The following is a 17,124-nucleotide window of genomic DNA, read 5'->3' on the forward strand; positions in this document are numbered from 1 at the left end:
ATGGGTGCCGCCTTCTACGGCCACGAGCAGGTGGTGGAGATGTTGCTGCGGGGCGGGGCAGAGGTCAACCTGCAGGACAGCCGCGGCTTGACCGCGCTGATGTGCGCCGCCGTCAAAGGCCACGCGCGGGTGGTCGACTTGCTGATACGGCGCGGCACTGAGCTCAACCTGCAGAGCAGCAACGGCTTCACCGCGCTGATGGACGCCGCCTACTGGAACCGCCCCGCCGTCGTGCTCCGCTTGCTGCGAGCGGGCGCAGATGCTGGGGCGCGCACCACGAGCGGCAAGACGGCGCTGCAGCTGGCCAAGGAGAATGGCCACGCCAAGTGCGAGCGCGCCCTCGAGACGGCGGTCGCAGAATCAGCCGAACAGGCCGCGGCGGCCGCACGCGAGGCGGCAGCGGCTGCGGAGGCGGCAGAGGCGCGCGATGCTGCCGAGGCGGCGCTGCGCGAGGCGGTTGAGGCGTGCGAGCGAGGCGACGCCGATCTCGAGGCGCTCAAGGCGGCAATCAACGCGAACACCGCCCAGGTTGCCGACGGCTCGGAGGCGTTGCGGGCGGCGCGGCGGCTGCGCGACGAGCTGGCGGAGCGAAAGGTTCGCGAGGCCAGGGCGCTGAAGCGGCAGCGGCAGAAGGAGGAGAAGGCGGCGGCGGCGGCAGCGTGGGCGGCGGAGCGGGCGGCGGAGCAGGCGGCGGAGCAGGCGGAGGAGGCGCGGGCCGCAGAGCAGGCGCGAGTGGCGGAGGAAGCGGATCGGGTGGTAGCAGAGGCTGCGGCGGCGCGGGCGGCGGAGGAGGCGGAGGCGGCGTCGCGCGCAAGGGGGGAGGCAGAGGCGAGGGTGAGGGAGGAGGCGGCAAGGGAGAGGGAGGAGGCGAGGATGAGGGCGCAGGCGGAGGCGGAGGCGGCGGCTGTAGAGGCGGCAGTGGCGGCCGTGGCGGCGGCGGAGGCTCAAGAGGCGGCGGCAGCGGAGGCGGCGGCAGCGGCGGCGGCGGCGAGTGTCGCCGCCCTCGCCGCCGCCGCCGCGCCGCCCGCCGCTGTCCCTCTCGACGAGCTCATCGCGGCGACCGACGGTTTTGCCGAGGCGCGCACGGTGGGCGAGGGAGGTTTTGGGCGCGTATACTGCGCCGACGCGCTGCCTTCGCTCCCGCGCGTCGCTTGCGGGTTCGCCGTCAAGACGGCGCTGGTCGGTGTCGGCGCCCAAGGCCTCGCCGAGCTGCAGAGCGAGGTGCGCACGCTCAGCACGGCGTGCCACCCGTCCCTGCTTCCTCTCATCGGCGTCTGTTTGGCGCCGGCGAGAGCGTGCCTCGTCTACCCCCTCTGCCGCGGCGGCAGCCTCGAGGACCGCCTCTACCGCGCTCCAGCCGCACTGCAGCGGCTCCGCATGCTCGGCTTCGAGACGCCGCCTCCGCCGCTCTCCGCCGCCGCACGGCTCCGCGTGCTGCGCGACGCAGCGAGCGCGCTGCACTACCTGCACACGCTCTCGCCCATGATCCTGCACCGCGACGTCTCGGCGGGCAACATCCTGCTCGACGAGCGCGGCAACGGCTACCTCGCCGACGTGGGCCTCGCGCGCGCGGCAGAGGCGACGGCCGGCGGCAACCAGCAGGTGTCGCACCTGTCGACGCAGCGCCTCTTCGGCAAGCTAGGGTACATGGACCCGATCATTTCACAGAGCGGGCAGGCTTCGCAGCTGACCGACGGCTACGCGCTCGGCATCACGCTGCTCGTCTCCCTGACCGGCCGCGGCGCCGTCGGCCTCCTCGACGAGTGCGACGATGCGCTGGAGGAGCCCGACACGGCGGAGAGCATCGCGGCGGCCGACGCGGGCTGGTCGGCGGCGCAGGCCGAGGAGCTGACGCGGCTGGTGGTCGGGCTGGCTCTCGTGAAGAAGAAGAAGCGGATGCCGCTCGCGGAGGCGCTGCCGCGCCTGGAGGCGCTCGTCGAAGCGGCGGGAGAGGTGGAGGAGACGGCTGGGGCCGAGGAGCGCCAGTGTGACCTCTGCTACGACGCGCCGCGCTCGGTCCGCTTCGCGTGCGGCCACGCGCTGTACTGCGAGGCGTGTGCGCCGCGCGTGCTGGAGCGCGACAGCAACTGCCCGGCTTGCCGCCAGCCGGCGTTGCCCATCGCCGCAACTGGGCGGCTGGTGGCAGCGCAGACGACGTTTGTTCAACAGCCGCCCTCGCGCACCGTGCCCCAGGCTCAGCCTGCAGGCGCCACGGCGGCGGTCGGTAGGCGAGGGGGGCGAGGGGGGCGAGGGGGGCGAGGGGGGCGTGGACGTGGCGGGCGGGGCGGGCGGGGCGCAGGGCGCGGCGGCTCTGCTTAGTGCTCTTACACTTCATGACACACTCGCAGCTCGGCGACCCGCACGCGCTCAGCGCAGCCGCAGGGGGCGAGCTTTAGAACTTAGAAGCCAGTTGTTTGCGCGAGCCGAGAAAACGATCGCGCACATGCACACATGTACATGCACCGTACTGAAATGACTGACTGGCATGTCTGACTGCGACGTGCGCCTGTGCGACGCTGCGAGCTCCGCTCTGCTCGCGCGCGGGCGGAAACAATCGCGGCGGTACAAAGTACAAACAGCACAGTTGATTCACGAACGTGCGGCGCCCATCCAAGGGAAACTGCTAGGGAAACTGCAGCGTGTGGTGGACTTTGACTCCCACCGGAGCTGGCCGCCGCCGCCGCCGGCGGCGCACTCCTCCGAAGGGCTCGTCGCGGCAGCGAGATGGGCGAGCACCTCCTTGGCGGCGCGCCCGCCGGCCTGCACTGCGCCCTCCATGTACCCCGTCCAGCTCGTCGCCGTGTCCGTGGACGCGAAGAAGAGGCGAGCCTACGTGCTGAAGACACCAGCCTCGGGTCCCTCGCCCCCCCGGGCAAGGGGGGACCCCGTGAGGCGTGGGAGTGCCTCGCCAGACCAGCACACACACACAACAACTACCAAGACTTTGTCGAGCTCAACGTCTCTACCTGTGGCGCGGACCCACGCAACTGCGGAGGTGTTAATCGTTGTCGCCAAACAGCCAGGCGGAGGGCAACCTCGTTAGGAGGCTAGAGATCTCACTTCCACCGAGAGAGAGATTTTTAGCAATACCAAACAAATCTAACACTCACACGTCATTTGGGGCCTGGAGCCCCTGCACAATGATGTTTATGGTGGTTTAAAGTTTGCGGGGGGGGGGGGGGGGACAGCTGCCCTGTTCACGCGCGCGCGAGACGTGCAGACAGGGTTGCCAGGTGAGAGCGAATGGCGCGGTTCACGCCTCGCACAACAGTTGTGTTCCACCGAAGGGAGGATCGCCCTGCCTGCCACAGTTACGCGAGCGACGCCAGCTTGCGAGACGTTCAATTCGAGCATTCGGGCCGCGCGACCTATGGAGACCTAGTCAGATCTAGGGTACCATACTTCCGGGCGGTTGTGCGGGGAGCGAACCTTAACGACCGCCCAGAAGCTTTCTGAGCGAACCAATCGGGCCAGGATCATCAGCATATGTCCCCTCCACAACATCGTGGGCGTTTGAGCGGTATTTGAGGAGCACCGCGACTCTGAAGTTCGGCCGGGTGGTCTGCAGACCCCCCCCCGGAGCAGCAGAGGCTCCGTGGGGTCGAAAAGTCGACGCTGGGAGTCGCACTCGTCAAACCGTCGCAACACCACGCGGTACGCACGTACCGCCCACATCCCCTCCACCGCTGAGAAGGCGCAGATCGACCGCCGGGCCGCGTAGCCGTCGTTAAGGAGCGGTTTTTGGAGCCGTACGAAGAGGTCCCAGACGGGCGAAGATTAGAGCTGTCAAACGTTAACTTTGGGCCTAACAGTTGCACTATTGTTGGCTGAAATCCTTAACGTTGTTCAAGTGTTCATCCCAGCCCATGCTGTTACTGTTTGTTACTGTTGTTACTGTTGTTCAGCGGCCAGCAAGCAGAAAACGGCAAAAAACCCGGGTAAAACCCGAGAATACCCGGGATTTTCCAGGTATTTTCGGGTATTACCCGCACTGGACGCTGGAGATCGTCGTGGGTCACTGCCAGGCCTTCCTTATTGTTGTTCAGCCGGCCTAACGTTAGCTACTGTTGTTGGGGAGCCCAACTGTTGTTCTGTTGTTACTGTTAACACTAGCAACACTGTTCAGCTCTTAACGTTTGACAGCTCTAGCGAAGATGCGGTTTTGCGACGACCACACGCGATGTGGTATCTGGTTTTTGCTAAAAACGGGCCGCCTAGTGCAGCATCACTAGTACAACACGCAACTACACTGAGGGCTCCACACTAGCCGGTATAGGCGAGCCCCGGCGGCCTCACCGTCGCCGCTCGCGGCGGAGCCGACGGCGGAGCCACGGGCGGGTGCGACCTTTTGGGGGGACATGAGCTCGCCAGGACGTCACCGATGGCTCGGCGCGCCTCTTCCCGCCAGCGCGGGGCGGCCTACCTACAGGAGCGAGGGGGAGGTGGTCGTGAGCTCACTTTGTCGGCCGCGCGCGAGGTGAAAACTGAGTGTGAGGCGCGCAGGAGGCGAGGGTGGGCGCGCCGGCGGTCGAGCCGCCGAACAATTCGATGCTGCTGTTGTTTGGCGTGGATGTGAGCCACTTGGTATTAGCGGCCGTGTAGGCTTCTCCGACATAAACAAACGTGCCGCTGCCCACAACGGCGGAATGGAAGCACCCCGTATAAGACTCGTACCTTCTCTCCTTGCCATTCCAAAAGGTTTTGAAGTGCTGTCCGTGATTGTGAGTGGTCTCCACCCCTTCCTCGATCATCTCTTGGAACATCCCTCGGTCAAAAGCGTTGGCCCGGTGCACTTCCACCCAGCCACCTCCGCCCCCGGGCCCACCGTCAGCCAGGGGGACCCCCGACCTAACCCAGCGATCGAGCTCGTCGTGATTCTCCAGTCGTGTTGCCGGCAGGCCGCGGAAGTCAGGCAGTCCTTGTGCGCGGCGGTACTCGGCACTCATGCCAATCATCAGGTCCTTGGCAACGGTGACGACCTTTGACGCCTTGTGGTGAGCACGACTCGCCGCTACCCCGGACGGCGACAGGGGCGCGTGCCAGGCTGTGCAGACACTCTGAGCGCACGGAGGCACTGATGACCGCTCGCTTGGCGCTGGCAGGTCGCACGGCCTGAAGGGGTTGTGCACGGCGCTGAAGAGCCCGTACCACTGCCGGACGCCGTGGTAGAAATAGTTTACACGATGCAGCGGGAACGGAAAAGGGACCTGAGCATCCGAGTACACGGCAGCAAAATAGCGCAGCCACGGACTTGACCGATTGTGCACGTGCACGCCGCGCGAGGCCGCCCAGTAGGCGTTTGCGTTTGAAGAGCTGCAGAGGTCGAAACACCAGCACTGCGGCGCCGGGGCTTCCGTGGAGAGCCCAGCAACGACCAGGTCGAGGTCGCCGCCAGAGACGAGAATGGAAAGGAGAGTGGTTCGACCCCACATTACTGACCGTCGCTCGTGGCGCTGTTCACAGCCTTGTTATTGAGAAGGAAGGGGGAGGGGGGCAAAATATGCGTGCTCGTGGCGCTGTTCACAGCGCTCTCTCGAGGTTCTCGAGGTGGATATGCTTTGGCCGCGTTGGGTAGCGAGCATTGGTGTGGCGCGATCCACGCAGGCGTGGTTTCTGACGGCCGACCGTCAGTGCACGGAGTTGCCCCTTCTCCGACTGCCCCGGCTACTCGAGTAGTTTCCGAGGTCGCGCGGGGCTGACCCCTGCGTCCCCCGGGACCTAGCGCGGGTGGGTTGGAGGGGGCTCGCTGCAAGGGAGGGCGGTGTAAGAAGCCGATCCCCGTAGTCCGCCCCGCCCCTCCCCATCGGGCCGCATAAGCGGCCGCGCCTCGCAGATTCGTTTTCGCGCCTGGGTCAGGCGCGCGGGGCATCCCCCGGGTCGCTCGACCAGCGATCCGAAGAGTGGCCGCTATGCGAAGGAAAGAGCGGGGCCCTCGGGGTACGCCTCCGTCCGACCCCCTCCGAGGGGGGAAGGGAATTGCGGGGTCCCCACGGGCGCCTCTCTTCGGCCCTTCGAGGGGGGGAGGGAAGCAAGGGGGTGGGGGGATCAGGGCGGTGGGGAGGGGTCTCGGTTTCGTGGGTCTTCACAGCCTTGTTATTCAGAAGGAAATACCTCGTATGGCGCACAGACCTGTTATATTGAGAAGAAAAGACGTCTTATGGGGCGCTATGCACTGGTCTACGAGAGTGGCGGTATGCCGTCCTCCCATCCTCTCTTGCTTGTGCCGTGCTCTCTTTCTTTTTTGGTCTATGAGAGGTTGAGGTGCGAGCCCTGCATGGAGGCCCTTTCACATAAACGCACAACCCCGGGCGAAATCGCACAGTGACAGTCAGACACGCAAGACGGGGTCGCAGGGAAGGCGAGCGGCATCACGTGAGTAGAGATCGCTTGCGGAGCGCGGCCAGGCACACCTCGGCCTGCTCCGGATCGGAGGGTTTGGGCTCTCGGCCCCTCCGCGTGTCTACTTCGCGTGCGCATGCATAGGGACGCCGGAGAGCCAAAGTGTTTTTTTTGAAGATGGTGACTGAATAGGCATCATTCGATTCCGTGCGAGGAAATCTTAGAAGAAGGAGAACGGCATCCAGGAGGAGGAGCGACAGGTCCCCGCCTTTTAGTGTTGCGAGATTTTTAGTGTTGCGGCCGTGAGAGGCGCCGGCCGGGCCTCGCCGAAGCGAAAAAAGAAACGAGTGCGCAAAAAGGAGTGAAGGCACACAACCTAGCACGCAACGACCCTGATCTTGGAGCACTTGGAGTGCAGTCGGTAGCTTCACATCCAGGGCCGGGGAGCTATGAAGGAATGAAGCGCACCCAGCCGGCCGGATGCTCGGGGGGACTTGCCCTTTGCACCATATTCTCGAATATCCTTGAGAATACAGATAGCCAGCGCACTTTCGTATTCGAATTCTCGAGAATATAGACGCCCCGGCCGGCTTTTTCTCAAGAATATACGATCTTTCTTCAGCTCTATGCTCTTGACCTTGGCTGACCTCGAGCGTCTCAAGATATTCTTGAATATTCCCGACGTTAGAAGACTAGAGCTTCTCGAATTCAGCTCTTTTGCCCCTCAACAATATGTTTTGGGTCGATACAGACGGAATTCTTTCAGTTTTGGACGCTTCGTGTGGGCCGCGTTCCCATGCGCCATGGTAGCTGTATGTGGCTGAAGCCCTCGAGTCTGGCGTACGTCCACCCCCACTTCGGAGGTGGTCATAGCGACGCCATCAAGCAAATGTGGACGCGAGACAGCGCCAAGCGAACTAATCGTTTGTGCGTAACCTGCGAGCTGCGTTGAGGGTTGACAAGACTCAAGAGTGGAATAGACAACCACCATGATCCATGTGCATGTCGGCAACGGCATGGTGTGTAAATGTATGTGCACCAACCGGCCAGTCAACGACCAAGCTCGCTTTATGATTAATTTTGTGTGTTATCTCTCTCGAATCACGAGTTGCCGATCTTGACAGATGTGCTCTGAAGAGCATGCATGATTGTGCGGACTGCGGCGGATCGCACACGCCTCGCCGGCCCGCTGTGTATACCCTTCCCCGCTGTCGCTCGTGCCCCCTCTCCCCAGGTCGCTCTCCCGCGCGTCCGCTCCCACCAGGCCGCTACACCAGAGTGCGCGCTTAAGCGCGCAGCCGGCCGCCGGCATGAATCTCGCCCTACTTCTTCTTCTTGCCCTTCTTCTTGCCCTTCTTCTTGTCCGCCTCCGCTCCGGCCGCAGCGGGGGCAGCCACCGAGTCAGCCGCCTCGGTATCCCCCTTTGCCGCCTCCGCCTCCGCCTCCTTAGTTGCCGCCGCAGCCGCCAACTGCGCAGCAGACACCACCGCCTCCACCTCCTTCTCAGCCTCCTCCTTCGCAGCCGCCGCCGCTGCCCGGGCCGCCTCGGCCTCTGCCTCCTCCTCGGCCTCCCTCGTCGCAGCCGCCGCCGCTGCCCGAGCCGCCTCTGCTTCCGCCTCCGCCTCGGCCTCCGCCTGCGCCTTTGCCGCCTGAGCTGCCTCCGCCGCCCTGCGAGCCGCCTCAGCCTCCATCGCAGCCAGGCGCGCAGCCGCCTCCTCGGCCTCCACGGCCGCCGCCCTTGCCGCCTCAGCCGCGGCCGCCGCTCTCGCCGCCTCGGCCTCCTCCTGCGCCTTGCGCGCCGCCGCGGTAATCGCAGCCTGACGCGCCGCCTGCTCAGCCTTCTTCTGCGCCCCCTCCTCCGCAGCCCGTGCCGCCTCCTTGATCTCCTTCTTGGCGGCGGCCGCCGCCCTCGCCGCCTCGACGGCCGCGGCATCTTCTGCCGCCGCCGTCTCCGCGGCCGCCGCGCGGTGGGCGGCCGCCAGCTCCACCGCAACGTCGCGATCGGACGGCTCCTCGCTGTCCACGTACGCCACGTTGTCCGATAAATATTTTGCAGACTCGCTGTCGACCGCCGGCGGCACGTCGTCGTGCGCCTTCCGGGCCGGCCTCTCGTCTCCCCCTTGCGACGCTGGGCAGCAGGAGAAGCAGCAGAGCAGGGCCTGGAGGGCGTCGGCGAGCTGCTGCATGGAGCGACGTGCAGGAATGCTGACCTCACGACGTGTTTCTTTGCGTTACTGAGCGCCGTTCACAGATGTCCACCACCCCCCCACAGTTTGTCCACCCCCCCTCCCCCCCTCACAAAGATTCGCGAACGTACGCTCCGAGCGTTGACTCGTGATCTTGATCCGGTGAATGTGTATGTGTGCATCGCGCAATCTGAACACGCGTTCCAGCTATGCGCGATGCAAGAGACAGTCTCGTCGGGACTCAAGCGTGACATGAAGTCTGTTTCGTGTTAGGAAGAGAAGCACTTGCGGTGCACAATGGACGGGCCCGACTCGTCGTACTCCTGCCTCGAGATCCACGACTGCCGGAAGGCGGGAAGCGACGAGAGGATCGAGCCGCCGATCCAGACCGAGTACTTGCGCTCCGGCGGCGCGATGATCTTGACCGTCATCGACGCGGGCGCGAGGGCGGCGATCTCCTTGGACATGCGGTCGGCGAAGCCGGCAAACATGGTCGAGCCGCCCGAGAGGACGACGTTGGCGTAGAGGTCCTTGCGGATGTCGACGTCGCACTTGGCGATCGAGTCGTGAACAATCTCGTGCACACCCGGCGACTCCATCCCCAGGAAGGAGGGCTGGAAGAGCGCCTCGGGGCAGCGGAAGCGCTCGTGGCCGATGGTGATGATCTGGCTGTCGGGCAGCTCGTACGACTTCTCGAGCGCCGAGGACGAGGCGGCGTTCTGCATCTCAGCGTCAAAGTCGAGCGCCACGTACGCCAGCTTCTCCTTGATGTCGCGCACGATCTCGCGCTCGGCAGGGGTGGCGAAGGAGTGGCGAGCGGCAACCTCGGCGAGCAGCGTGGCCATCCAGTCGGTCAGGTCTCGGCCGGCGAGGTCGAGCCGCAGGATCGCGTGCCCCAGCACGTTGCCATCATAGATGGGCACGGCGTGCGAGATGCCGTCGCCCGAGTCCATCACGAGGCCCGTATACCGGCCCGTCGCGTACAGCGCGAGCGCGGCCGGGGTGGCGATGTGTATGGCGGGCGCGTTGAAGATCTCAAACAGGACCCGTGCCATCTTCTCGCGGTTGGCCTTGGGGTTGAGCGGCGCCTCGGTCAGCAGGACGGGGTGCTCCTAGGTATGGCACACAGGTATGGTACACGGTAATATGTTGAAGTGTGTGTGTGTGTGTGTGTGTGTGTGTGTGTGTGTGTGTGTGTGTGTGTGTGTGTGTGTGTGTGTGTGTGTGTGTGTGTGTGTGTGTGTGTGTGTGTGTGTGTGTGTGTGTGTGTGTGTGTGTGTGTGTGTGTGTGTGTGTGTGTGTGTGTGTGTGTGTGTGTGTGTGTGTGTGTGTGCGTGTGTGTGTGTGTGTGTGTGTGTGTGTAGTTCTGTGCCTCCGGCGCGACGCGGAGCTCATTGTAGAAGGTGTGGGCCCAGATCTCCGACATGTCGTCCCAGTTTGTAACAACGCCGTGCTCGATCGGGTACGTGAGCGTCAGGATGCCGCGCCTCGACTGCGCCTCGTCCCCGACGCACGTTCTGCTCCCCATCACTCCCGGCTGGCGCGGCCGGCCCACGATTGACGGGAACACCGCGCGCGGCGCTTGCTCTCCGCCGAAGCCAGCCTTACTGACGCCGGATCCGGCGTCAAGAACCACCACGCGCACTGCCGGCTCCTCCTCGGAGTCCCGCAGAGCCTCGGCGAGCCGTGTCCTCGTGAAGGCCGGGCTTAGCATGACAGCAGGCTCTGCTGCCTCCTCCTCCTTAGTCGCGGGGCTCTGAAGCGGTTCGTCGCTGGACCTCTGCAGCAGCCTCTGGATGCGCAGCGCCAGGGGCTCCTCCGCCCTCGCCTCGTCGGCCACACCCGCCTCGCCTCCTTGCTCCTCGAGCGCCGGCTCGGCGCACGAGGTTGCTGAGCCCGACTCGGTCGCTGAGCCCGACTCGGTCGCTGAGCCCGACTCGGTTGCTGAGCCCGATTCGGTCGCTGAGTCCGACTGGCTGGCGCCACCAGCCTCCTCAGCTTCCCCTCCCGGCCTTGCCCCCGCCGCCGCCTCGGCCTCCTTCTTTGCCGCCGCAGCCGCAGCCCGCGCTGCAGCTTGCTTCCGCGCAGCCGCCGCCAGCAGGCGTTGGCCCATTGCTACCCGCGCCGCCTCTGCCTCTGCCGCCGCCTCAGCCTCCTCCGCCGCCCTTGCCGCGGCAGTCGCAGCCTCCGCGGCCGCCGCTGTCGCCGCCTCGGCCTCCGCTTGCGCCTTCTTCCCCGCCTCTGCCGCGGCGTCGCTCTCTAATACCGGGAGCTTGAGGAGAGAGGCCGCTGGGCTCAACTCGGTCACTGTGCCCGACGACGCCTCCTCTGCCCCCGCCACTGCCTCCGCCACTACCTCCGCCTCCGCAGCCTCCGAGCTCTCCGTCTCCAGCTCCGCCACCGCATTCGCCTCGGCCACCACAGCTTCAGCAGCAGCAGACGTAGCCGCCGCCGCCGCCGCCTTGCATCCCGCCGCACACGACTCCGCTGCCCTTGCTGCTTCCATCCACGCCGCGGCCCGCGCCTCCGCTTTCTTCAACTTCCTGAAGGTCCGTGCCGCCGCTAGGATGAGTAGCATTGTGACGCAAACGAGGGCGAAGGCCATCTCGTACGAGATAGCAAGCCCGGACGGCTGCGCCGGGCAGTGCTGCGTCTGGTTGATTGGGAATGGCCCCCAGCAGTGTCTTCCGTCGCAGTGCCACGCCGTCAGCGAGCCGCTCCCCGGTTCTAGCGTGCGAACTCTTCTCATGACGACTCGATGCAGAACTTTCAGCCGCTGAAAAAAAGTATTATCGCGGGGCGCGGAGGGCTTTTGGTGTTTTCCGAGGCGCTGCGTAGGCTCAGAGCGAGTTCGCGCTGCGCTAGGCTCAGACGGCGAGTTCGCGCTGCGCTAGGCTCACAGATGGCGAGTGCGCCGCGATAGATTTGCGCTGCGATGAAAAGACCCCGTTATAGGAGCCGATAACCCGAGGGAGGAATCGGGGCGTTTTCTTCTTGCGTCCAACTCCGGCAGTTGGTCCACCAGCATGGCAGCCTCGAGCGACCTGCAGGACAGCTGGTCGGCCGCCATGTGGGCCTCCGGGCCTGCTGCGGCGGCGCGGCCGGTTGAGGCCGGGCTCGGCCCGGCCCGCGACGGCTGGCCGCCGACGAGCGCGCTCGCGCTGCTCGTCAAGATGGCGGCGGTGGCGATTGCGGCGACAAAAGTTCAGGCGTACAGCGCTCAGGCGCCTGTCGTCTTTCGTCTTTTGTCGCATTTCGCACACACGCACGCCGCGCGACCCGCGTCGCTCCGCGAGGGCATGTGCCTTCCGCGATTCGAACCCGCAGCCAAAAGCTGCTCGCTCGAACCGCGGCCGACTCTGACATCGCGGCCGCAGCTGTTGAGCTCTCCAGAAAACTGGTGCCTCATATGCTGCCTCCCTGCGGATGCTGCCGGCGAGCCTGGCGGTCCGCTGTACTACAAGGAAGTGCTGACTCGATTTCTACTCGAATTCTTCTACCCCCACGACTCGGAACGCGAATGTGACAGGACCATCGGGTCCTTCAGCCTCCAAAGCGGGATCACCCGAGAGCAGCTGAGCCTGCCTCTGGCCTCGCCTCCCTCTCCTTCAGGCATTCGTGGCATCCTATGGGTCGTCCAGAGTATCGACCTCTGGCTTGTCAGCCGGTCACTTGATGACGACCATGAAGTACAGCGATCGCCACCTCGCTGGCCTCTCCGCAAGGCCTCCCGACCGCGTCGAACTCACGGCGCGGGCTCTCTCGGCTACGGGACCGGCCCCAGCTTCGGCTGAGGGCTAACAAGCTGCCGAGCCCAAATCACTGTGAGAGTCGTGATTTCTTGTTGGTTAATAAAAATCTCTCTCTCTCCTGCAGGCTCTGCAGCTTCATATTCGGAATCTGGAGCAAAAGATCGACTTCCAGCACAGGGAGATCAAAAAGCGCGACATGCACATTCGCGATCTCCGCAACGCCGGCCACGTCGCCGACCTCGAGCGCCTCGAACGGTCGCTCTGCCGGCTCTCGCTGCAGATGGAGCACATGCAACTCGTCATCAAGAACCCAAGGTCATTTCACACCTTTGCGATGTGTCCCTCATCCCAGACGGGCTTGGACAGTGAGACCCACCGACGGATTAAGGGGAAATAGATCCTTGGCAGACGGTGAACCACCGACCCTCAGAAGCTCATGTACAAGGGCTCCGCGTCGCTCGCCAAGATGAAGTTCGCCGAATACGACCTGTGGATCTTGAACACCACCACGCCCGATCATCGCAGCCGGCGGCGGCACTGGCTCGGGCCGGAAACACCGTCGCGGGGATCGGATAACTCGCACCGGAAATTGCAATCTTGAACATGGATACCTCCAGCTTAGTACGCGCCGGTTTCAACTAGTGCGGTCTTGTGAGCAAGTACACGCGCGACGCGTAGAGCGAGGATGAAACGTTGTAGAAGTTATTTATTCCCTTCCCGGAGAGGGAAGGTCGAAGGAGCTAAAGTACGGATTTAGCCTTTAGGGGGGGGGTCGAGGGGGGGAGGGGGGGGGATCAGAGAGCCAAGACAGGCTGGGAGTACCCCCGACGGGCGACGCCGACGGACGCGAGTCGGGGGGAAAGCGAGACGAGAGATTCAAGGCGAACTTCATCGCCCGTCCAGGAGCCCCGCATTGGTTAGCGACCCCAGGTTAAGAGCTAGGCTTCCCGACAGGGCAGGGAACCCCCAGCGCGCAGGCGGGGCCCACGGTAGCCTCGTGCAATACGCGATACCGAGAGCTGGGGGAGAGGCGCGCCACGCCAAGGGGGACACGCGACGAGAGGGGAGAGTAGAGTGTCTTTCGCAGGATAAAAAGCAATTTTTGTAGAGTATGCGGGAGCGGCCGCACACCGCTCGGTACCCCCCCCCCCTGCGCACATAACGTCTCCACTCCGTGATGCCTCCATGCCGCGGTGCAGAGGTGGATCCAGCTCAATGATGAGGCTACGGCGCGCATAATGAAGAGAGAGGAACACATCGAGTGGCTGAGGAAGCTCTTCACTGGGTGGAAAGAGGCTCGGCCGGCCTTGAGGGAGTCGCATGGCGCAGGTTGGAGGACACCGTCACCGACGAGCGTTGGACTTTTCACTCCGGACAAAGACGGGGACACAGCGGACGGTGCGGGGTGTGTCCCCGTCATACTCATAGCGGCGAGGCGCGGGACCGTCTGTGGCGAAGTGGGTCGCGTCCTCCGATTTCCTCAACTCACGGTCCTTCCCCCGTAGAGCCGTACGGTCTACGGACGGTGTAGGGTGTAGCGTACGGCTTTAAACATTAAAGTACGTACAGCTGTTGATGACAACACTCAACACTACTTCAGTGGTCCCAGTCGCCGGTGGCAGTGCACGCAGCTTCCAGCGCTTTATATAGGAGTGCACATACAACGGAAACTGTGCGTGCACAAGCCGACTAAAGAGTGGACACGCGGTACGGGCTGACAAGACGGAAAGGCTCCCCCTCCCCGAAGCCCACTTTCAGGAGCGGCCGGCATGGATCTGTGGCGTTCGACCGCTGAAGATGCGCAATGAGGGAGCGATGCCAGGCGCGTGCCATTGTTTCGCCCGAAGCTTGTCGCCTTTCATTGGAGGCGTACCCTGCGTCAACGAAATACACCGCCTCGACAGCACCGGGCAAGTGCTCGAGCAGAGCTGTTGAGTTGAGGACAAGCTCGTTATAGAGCTGGCATCTGGGGTACACGCAGCAGCCTCGCGCACAGTCTCGATGTGAGGAATCATTGAGAAACGCCATTGTGTACTCCTCCTGCAGTTGCATCATATGGCGCAGGCCTGTGGGCGCTGTGGCGCAATTCCTGTGCGGCGCAATTCCAGAGGTCCCGTGCGGGCACCACCCTCGCTTCTTGGGTTTGACGCACCCGGGGACGCACGAATCGGGGCCAGACGCATCGTGCCGTCCGTAGCAACGCAGTTGCATGGAGCTCCCGTCTTTGGGATACATGCAGACCAAGGAAGCCTGAGCCGCTTCAGGCGCGATGATGAATCCCGCGTGGCCTTCCCAAGCGAGATCCGGACTTTGCTCATGGCCGACGTCGCCCAAGAACAAATACGGCAGCCGGTGGTTGACGATGCTCGCTGAACTCATGTGCCATTCCGCCCCCTTTCTTCGGGTGAAGGTTGCCCACGGCTGCTGCTGGGCTGTAGTCGGCTTCACCGTTTCATCAAAGGCCCGCATCACCACGCCAGCCGCTTGCAAGTCGCTGCTTGGGCGGCCCGTTGCAAATCTGTGAGTTATCCGCTGCTGCCCACGAAGGTTGGCCGCTCTGCACGCGTGCGGCGGTGTCTGCGAAGCTTTTGCGTCAAGCCTTTGCGTTTGCGGCGAGGATTGGGATTGGGCGCGGCCACCGGCACAGTTGAGGAAATCCCAAGTTTCCGTGCAAGCGCAAGGCCGCTGTGCACGCCAGCCAGTGCGCAACAGCTGGGCCGGCGGGCAGGTGCCCAGCACGACCCTGCGCTTTGCGCAAGGCGGTGCAGACAGCATGACGTCAAGACTCGTGCCGCCGCGCAAGTTGAGATGGGTGGAGATTTGAGCAGCGCCGCCAAGGTAGCTCCAATTTTTGCCCTTGGAGGCTCGCGCCCGTCCAGATATGTGTGGCTCGTGTGGTGTGTGCCACACGGCGGGCACCTTCCCTTGGAACCCGTAGCCGCTTCCAACTTGCACCCACACACCACTGCCGACAACGGCGGAGAAGAAGCAGTTTGAGTTCAACTCGTGTCTCCTTTTCGTCTCATTGTCCCACCGCTTCAAGGAGCTGTCGAATCGCTGCTGCCGAAGGCCCTCCGGCCAACTCTTGCCTTCCTCAATCACCGCTTCAACCATTCCCCGGTCGTAAACGTTGGTCCTGTGCACTTCCACCCAGCCGCCGCCGTCCCCACCTCCGTCCGCCATTGGCAGCCCCAAGGCCCGCCAGCGCTCCATCTGGCCGGTATCCACTATCCGTGTTGCCGGTAGGCCGTGGAAGCCAGGGATGCCGTGGACGAGACGCTTTTGCATGGTCATGCCCTCCATTAGGCCTGTGGCGACCTGCACCTTGGAAGAAATCGTCACGTCACCCCGGCCGGGCTGTGAGAGAGGCGCGCGCCAGGCGGCGCACACACTCGGCGTGCACTCTGGCGTTCCCGGCCGCTCTGTTGGCGCTGGCAGGTCGCACGGCCGGAAGGGGTTGTGCACGGCCGGAAAAAGCGCGTGCCACAACCGAACGCCGTGGTAGAAGTAATTGAACCGATGCAGCGGAAAGGGACGCGGGAGCTCGGCATCAGAGTACACCGCTGCGAAGTAGTCGAGCCACGGGGATCCATCGTGCAGGTGCACGCCGCGTGAGGCAGCCCAGTAGATATTCGCGGTGGTATCGCTGCACAGGTCAAAGCACCAGCACCGTGGCGCTTGCGCGGTCGTGTGGGGCCGGCTCGGCGACACAGTTGAACGCGCCAGCGGCAGAAGGGCGGCGAGAAGCAGGAATACGCGGCAAGACCCCGTCCTGCACCGCACGAGGCCCCCTCCTGAATTGCACCGCATAGCCAAGGCCACGACGTAACTCGGGCAAATATGTGTATATATATCCAACCGCGGTGCAGCCCAGCGTCAAAGACGCTGGGCAGCGTGCATCCTGCGAGGAGACGCCGACACAAAAGAAAACCCGCGCCCACTCAAGCAGTCTCTGACGCAAGTATCAGCAAACGAATCATAACGTATTAAAAGCACCTAAAGGAGCAAGGCAGACGGTGTGAACAAGTCTCACCGAAAAAAACTTGTTCTCAACCGGGGGACGCCTATTCATTCACAGCGTCCTTCCCGCCGTGGCCGCCACCGCCTTCAAGTGTGGCTTCGCCAAGTCAGGCAGGGCGAGCAGGAATGCCTGCTCGCGCCGAGGCGGGTGCGACGGCCTGCCCAGCTGCGCCGCGAGGGAGACAAAGTCGGAGGCGACGTAGTCGCTTGGGCGGACTGCGGCAAGCTGCCTGCCGTCTATGACGGTGGTGAAGGATCATTTTTTACGAATCTGCAGGTGAGCCGCTTGAGTTTGTGTTCCGGGCTTTTTTGTAGTGTCCTTTTTGTAGTCTCCGTTACGAAGTCGGCCGTCTGGATCTGTGCGGCCATTATGCCGTTGCACTGCTTGTGTCCATGCCTTTCTCCGCCGCGGCATACGTCGTTGCCCGTTCTCTCGCCGTCTTGCTTGGCTTGTGGCGACACGTCGTGTGCCGGTGCGAGTGTTTGCCGCTCCGCGTCCGCCCAGATCGCCAGCGATCAGGAGGAGACGTGAAGTGAGCAACCCAGGTATCCAGCGAGGCGCATTGTGTTCGCGCCAGACTCGTGCTCGTGCTGAGGGCCCAGCTCCAAAAGCGGAAAGAGGTTGCGACCGGGAGCCAGGCGGAAAGCGGAAGAGGCCGCGACGCCCCTAGGGCGACGCCGGCTCGGGCCTCGCGCCTCGCGGCGCGGGCGCGGGCCGTCCCTAAAGCTAAACTAGAGGGCCCACAGCGTCCTAATCTAAAATCTGAGGATTCAGGATTGAGGCATCGCTTTAGTGAGGCCAAAGTGAGTTTATGGATGGGTGAGAA

General features: G+C 64.0%; 4 protein-coding genes across 4 annotated transcripts; 3 read left to right on the forward strand and 1 right to left on the reverse strand.

Moving 5' to 3' along the window:
* Positions 1-873: 873 nt before the first annotated feature.
* On the forward strand, positions 874-1,749 carry EMIHUDRAFT_64336 (hypothetical protein; the record flags this gene model as incomplete). The annotated part of the gene is made up of 1 exon (XM_005780224.1): positions 874-1,749. A coding segment is annotated over one exon (876 nt), but the record flags the coding sequence as incomplete, so codon positions are not given.
* Positions 1,750-1,852: 103 nt separating this feature from the next.
* Positions 1,853-2,287, forward strand: EMIHUDRAFT_353662 (hypothetical protein; the record flags this gene model as incomplete). The annotated part of the gene is made up of 1 exon (XM_005780225.1): positions 1,853-2,287. A coding segment is annotated over one exon (271 nt), but the record flags the coding sequence as incomplete, so codon positions are not given.
* Positions 2,288-8,794: 6,507 nt separating this feature from the next.
* On the reverse strand, positions 8,795-10,239 carry EMIHUDRAFT_64263 (putative actin; the record flags this gene model as incomplete). The annotated part of the gene is made up of 2 exons (XM_005780226.1): positions 8,795-9,637; positions 9,910-10,239. 2 exons carry the CDS (start codon positions 10,237-10,239, stop codon positions 8,795-8,797), a joined length of 1,173 nt encoding a protein of 390 aa, XP_005780283.1.
* Positions 10,240-11,577: 1,338 nt separating this feature from the next.
* EMIHUDRAFT_353666 (hypothetical protein) lies at positions 11,578-12,393 on the forward strand. Its single transcript, XM_005780227.1, has one exon. It carries the CDS (start codon positions 11,594-11,596, stop codon positions 12,317-12,319), a length of 726 nt encoding a protein of 241 aa, XP_005780284.1. The 5' UTR covers positions 11,578-11,593; the 3' UTR covers positions 12,320-12,393.
* The last annotated feature ends 4,731 nt before the right edge of the window (positions 12,394-17,124 follow it).

This window comes from Emiliania huxleyi (genome assembly GCF_000372725.1).
Source record: "Emiliania huxleyi CCMP1516 unplaced genomic scaffold EMIHUscaffold_22, whole genome shotgun sequence".
NCBI classification, from domain to species: Eukaryota; Haptophyta; order Isochrysidales; family Noelaerhabdaceae; genus Emiliania; species Emiliania huxleyi.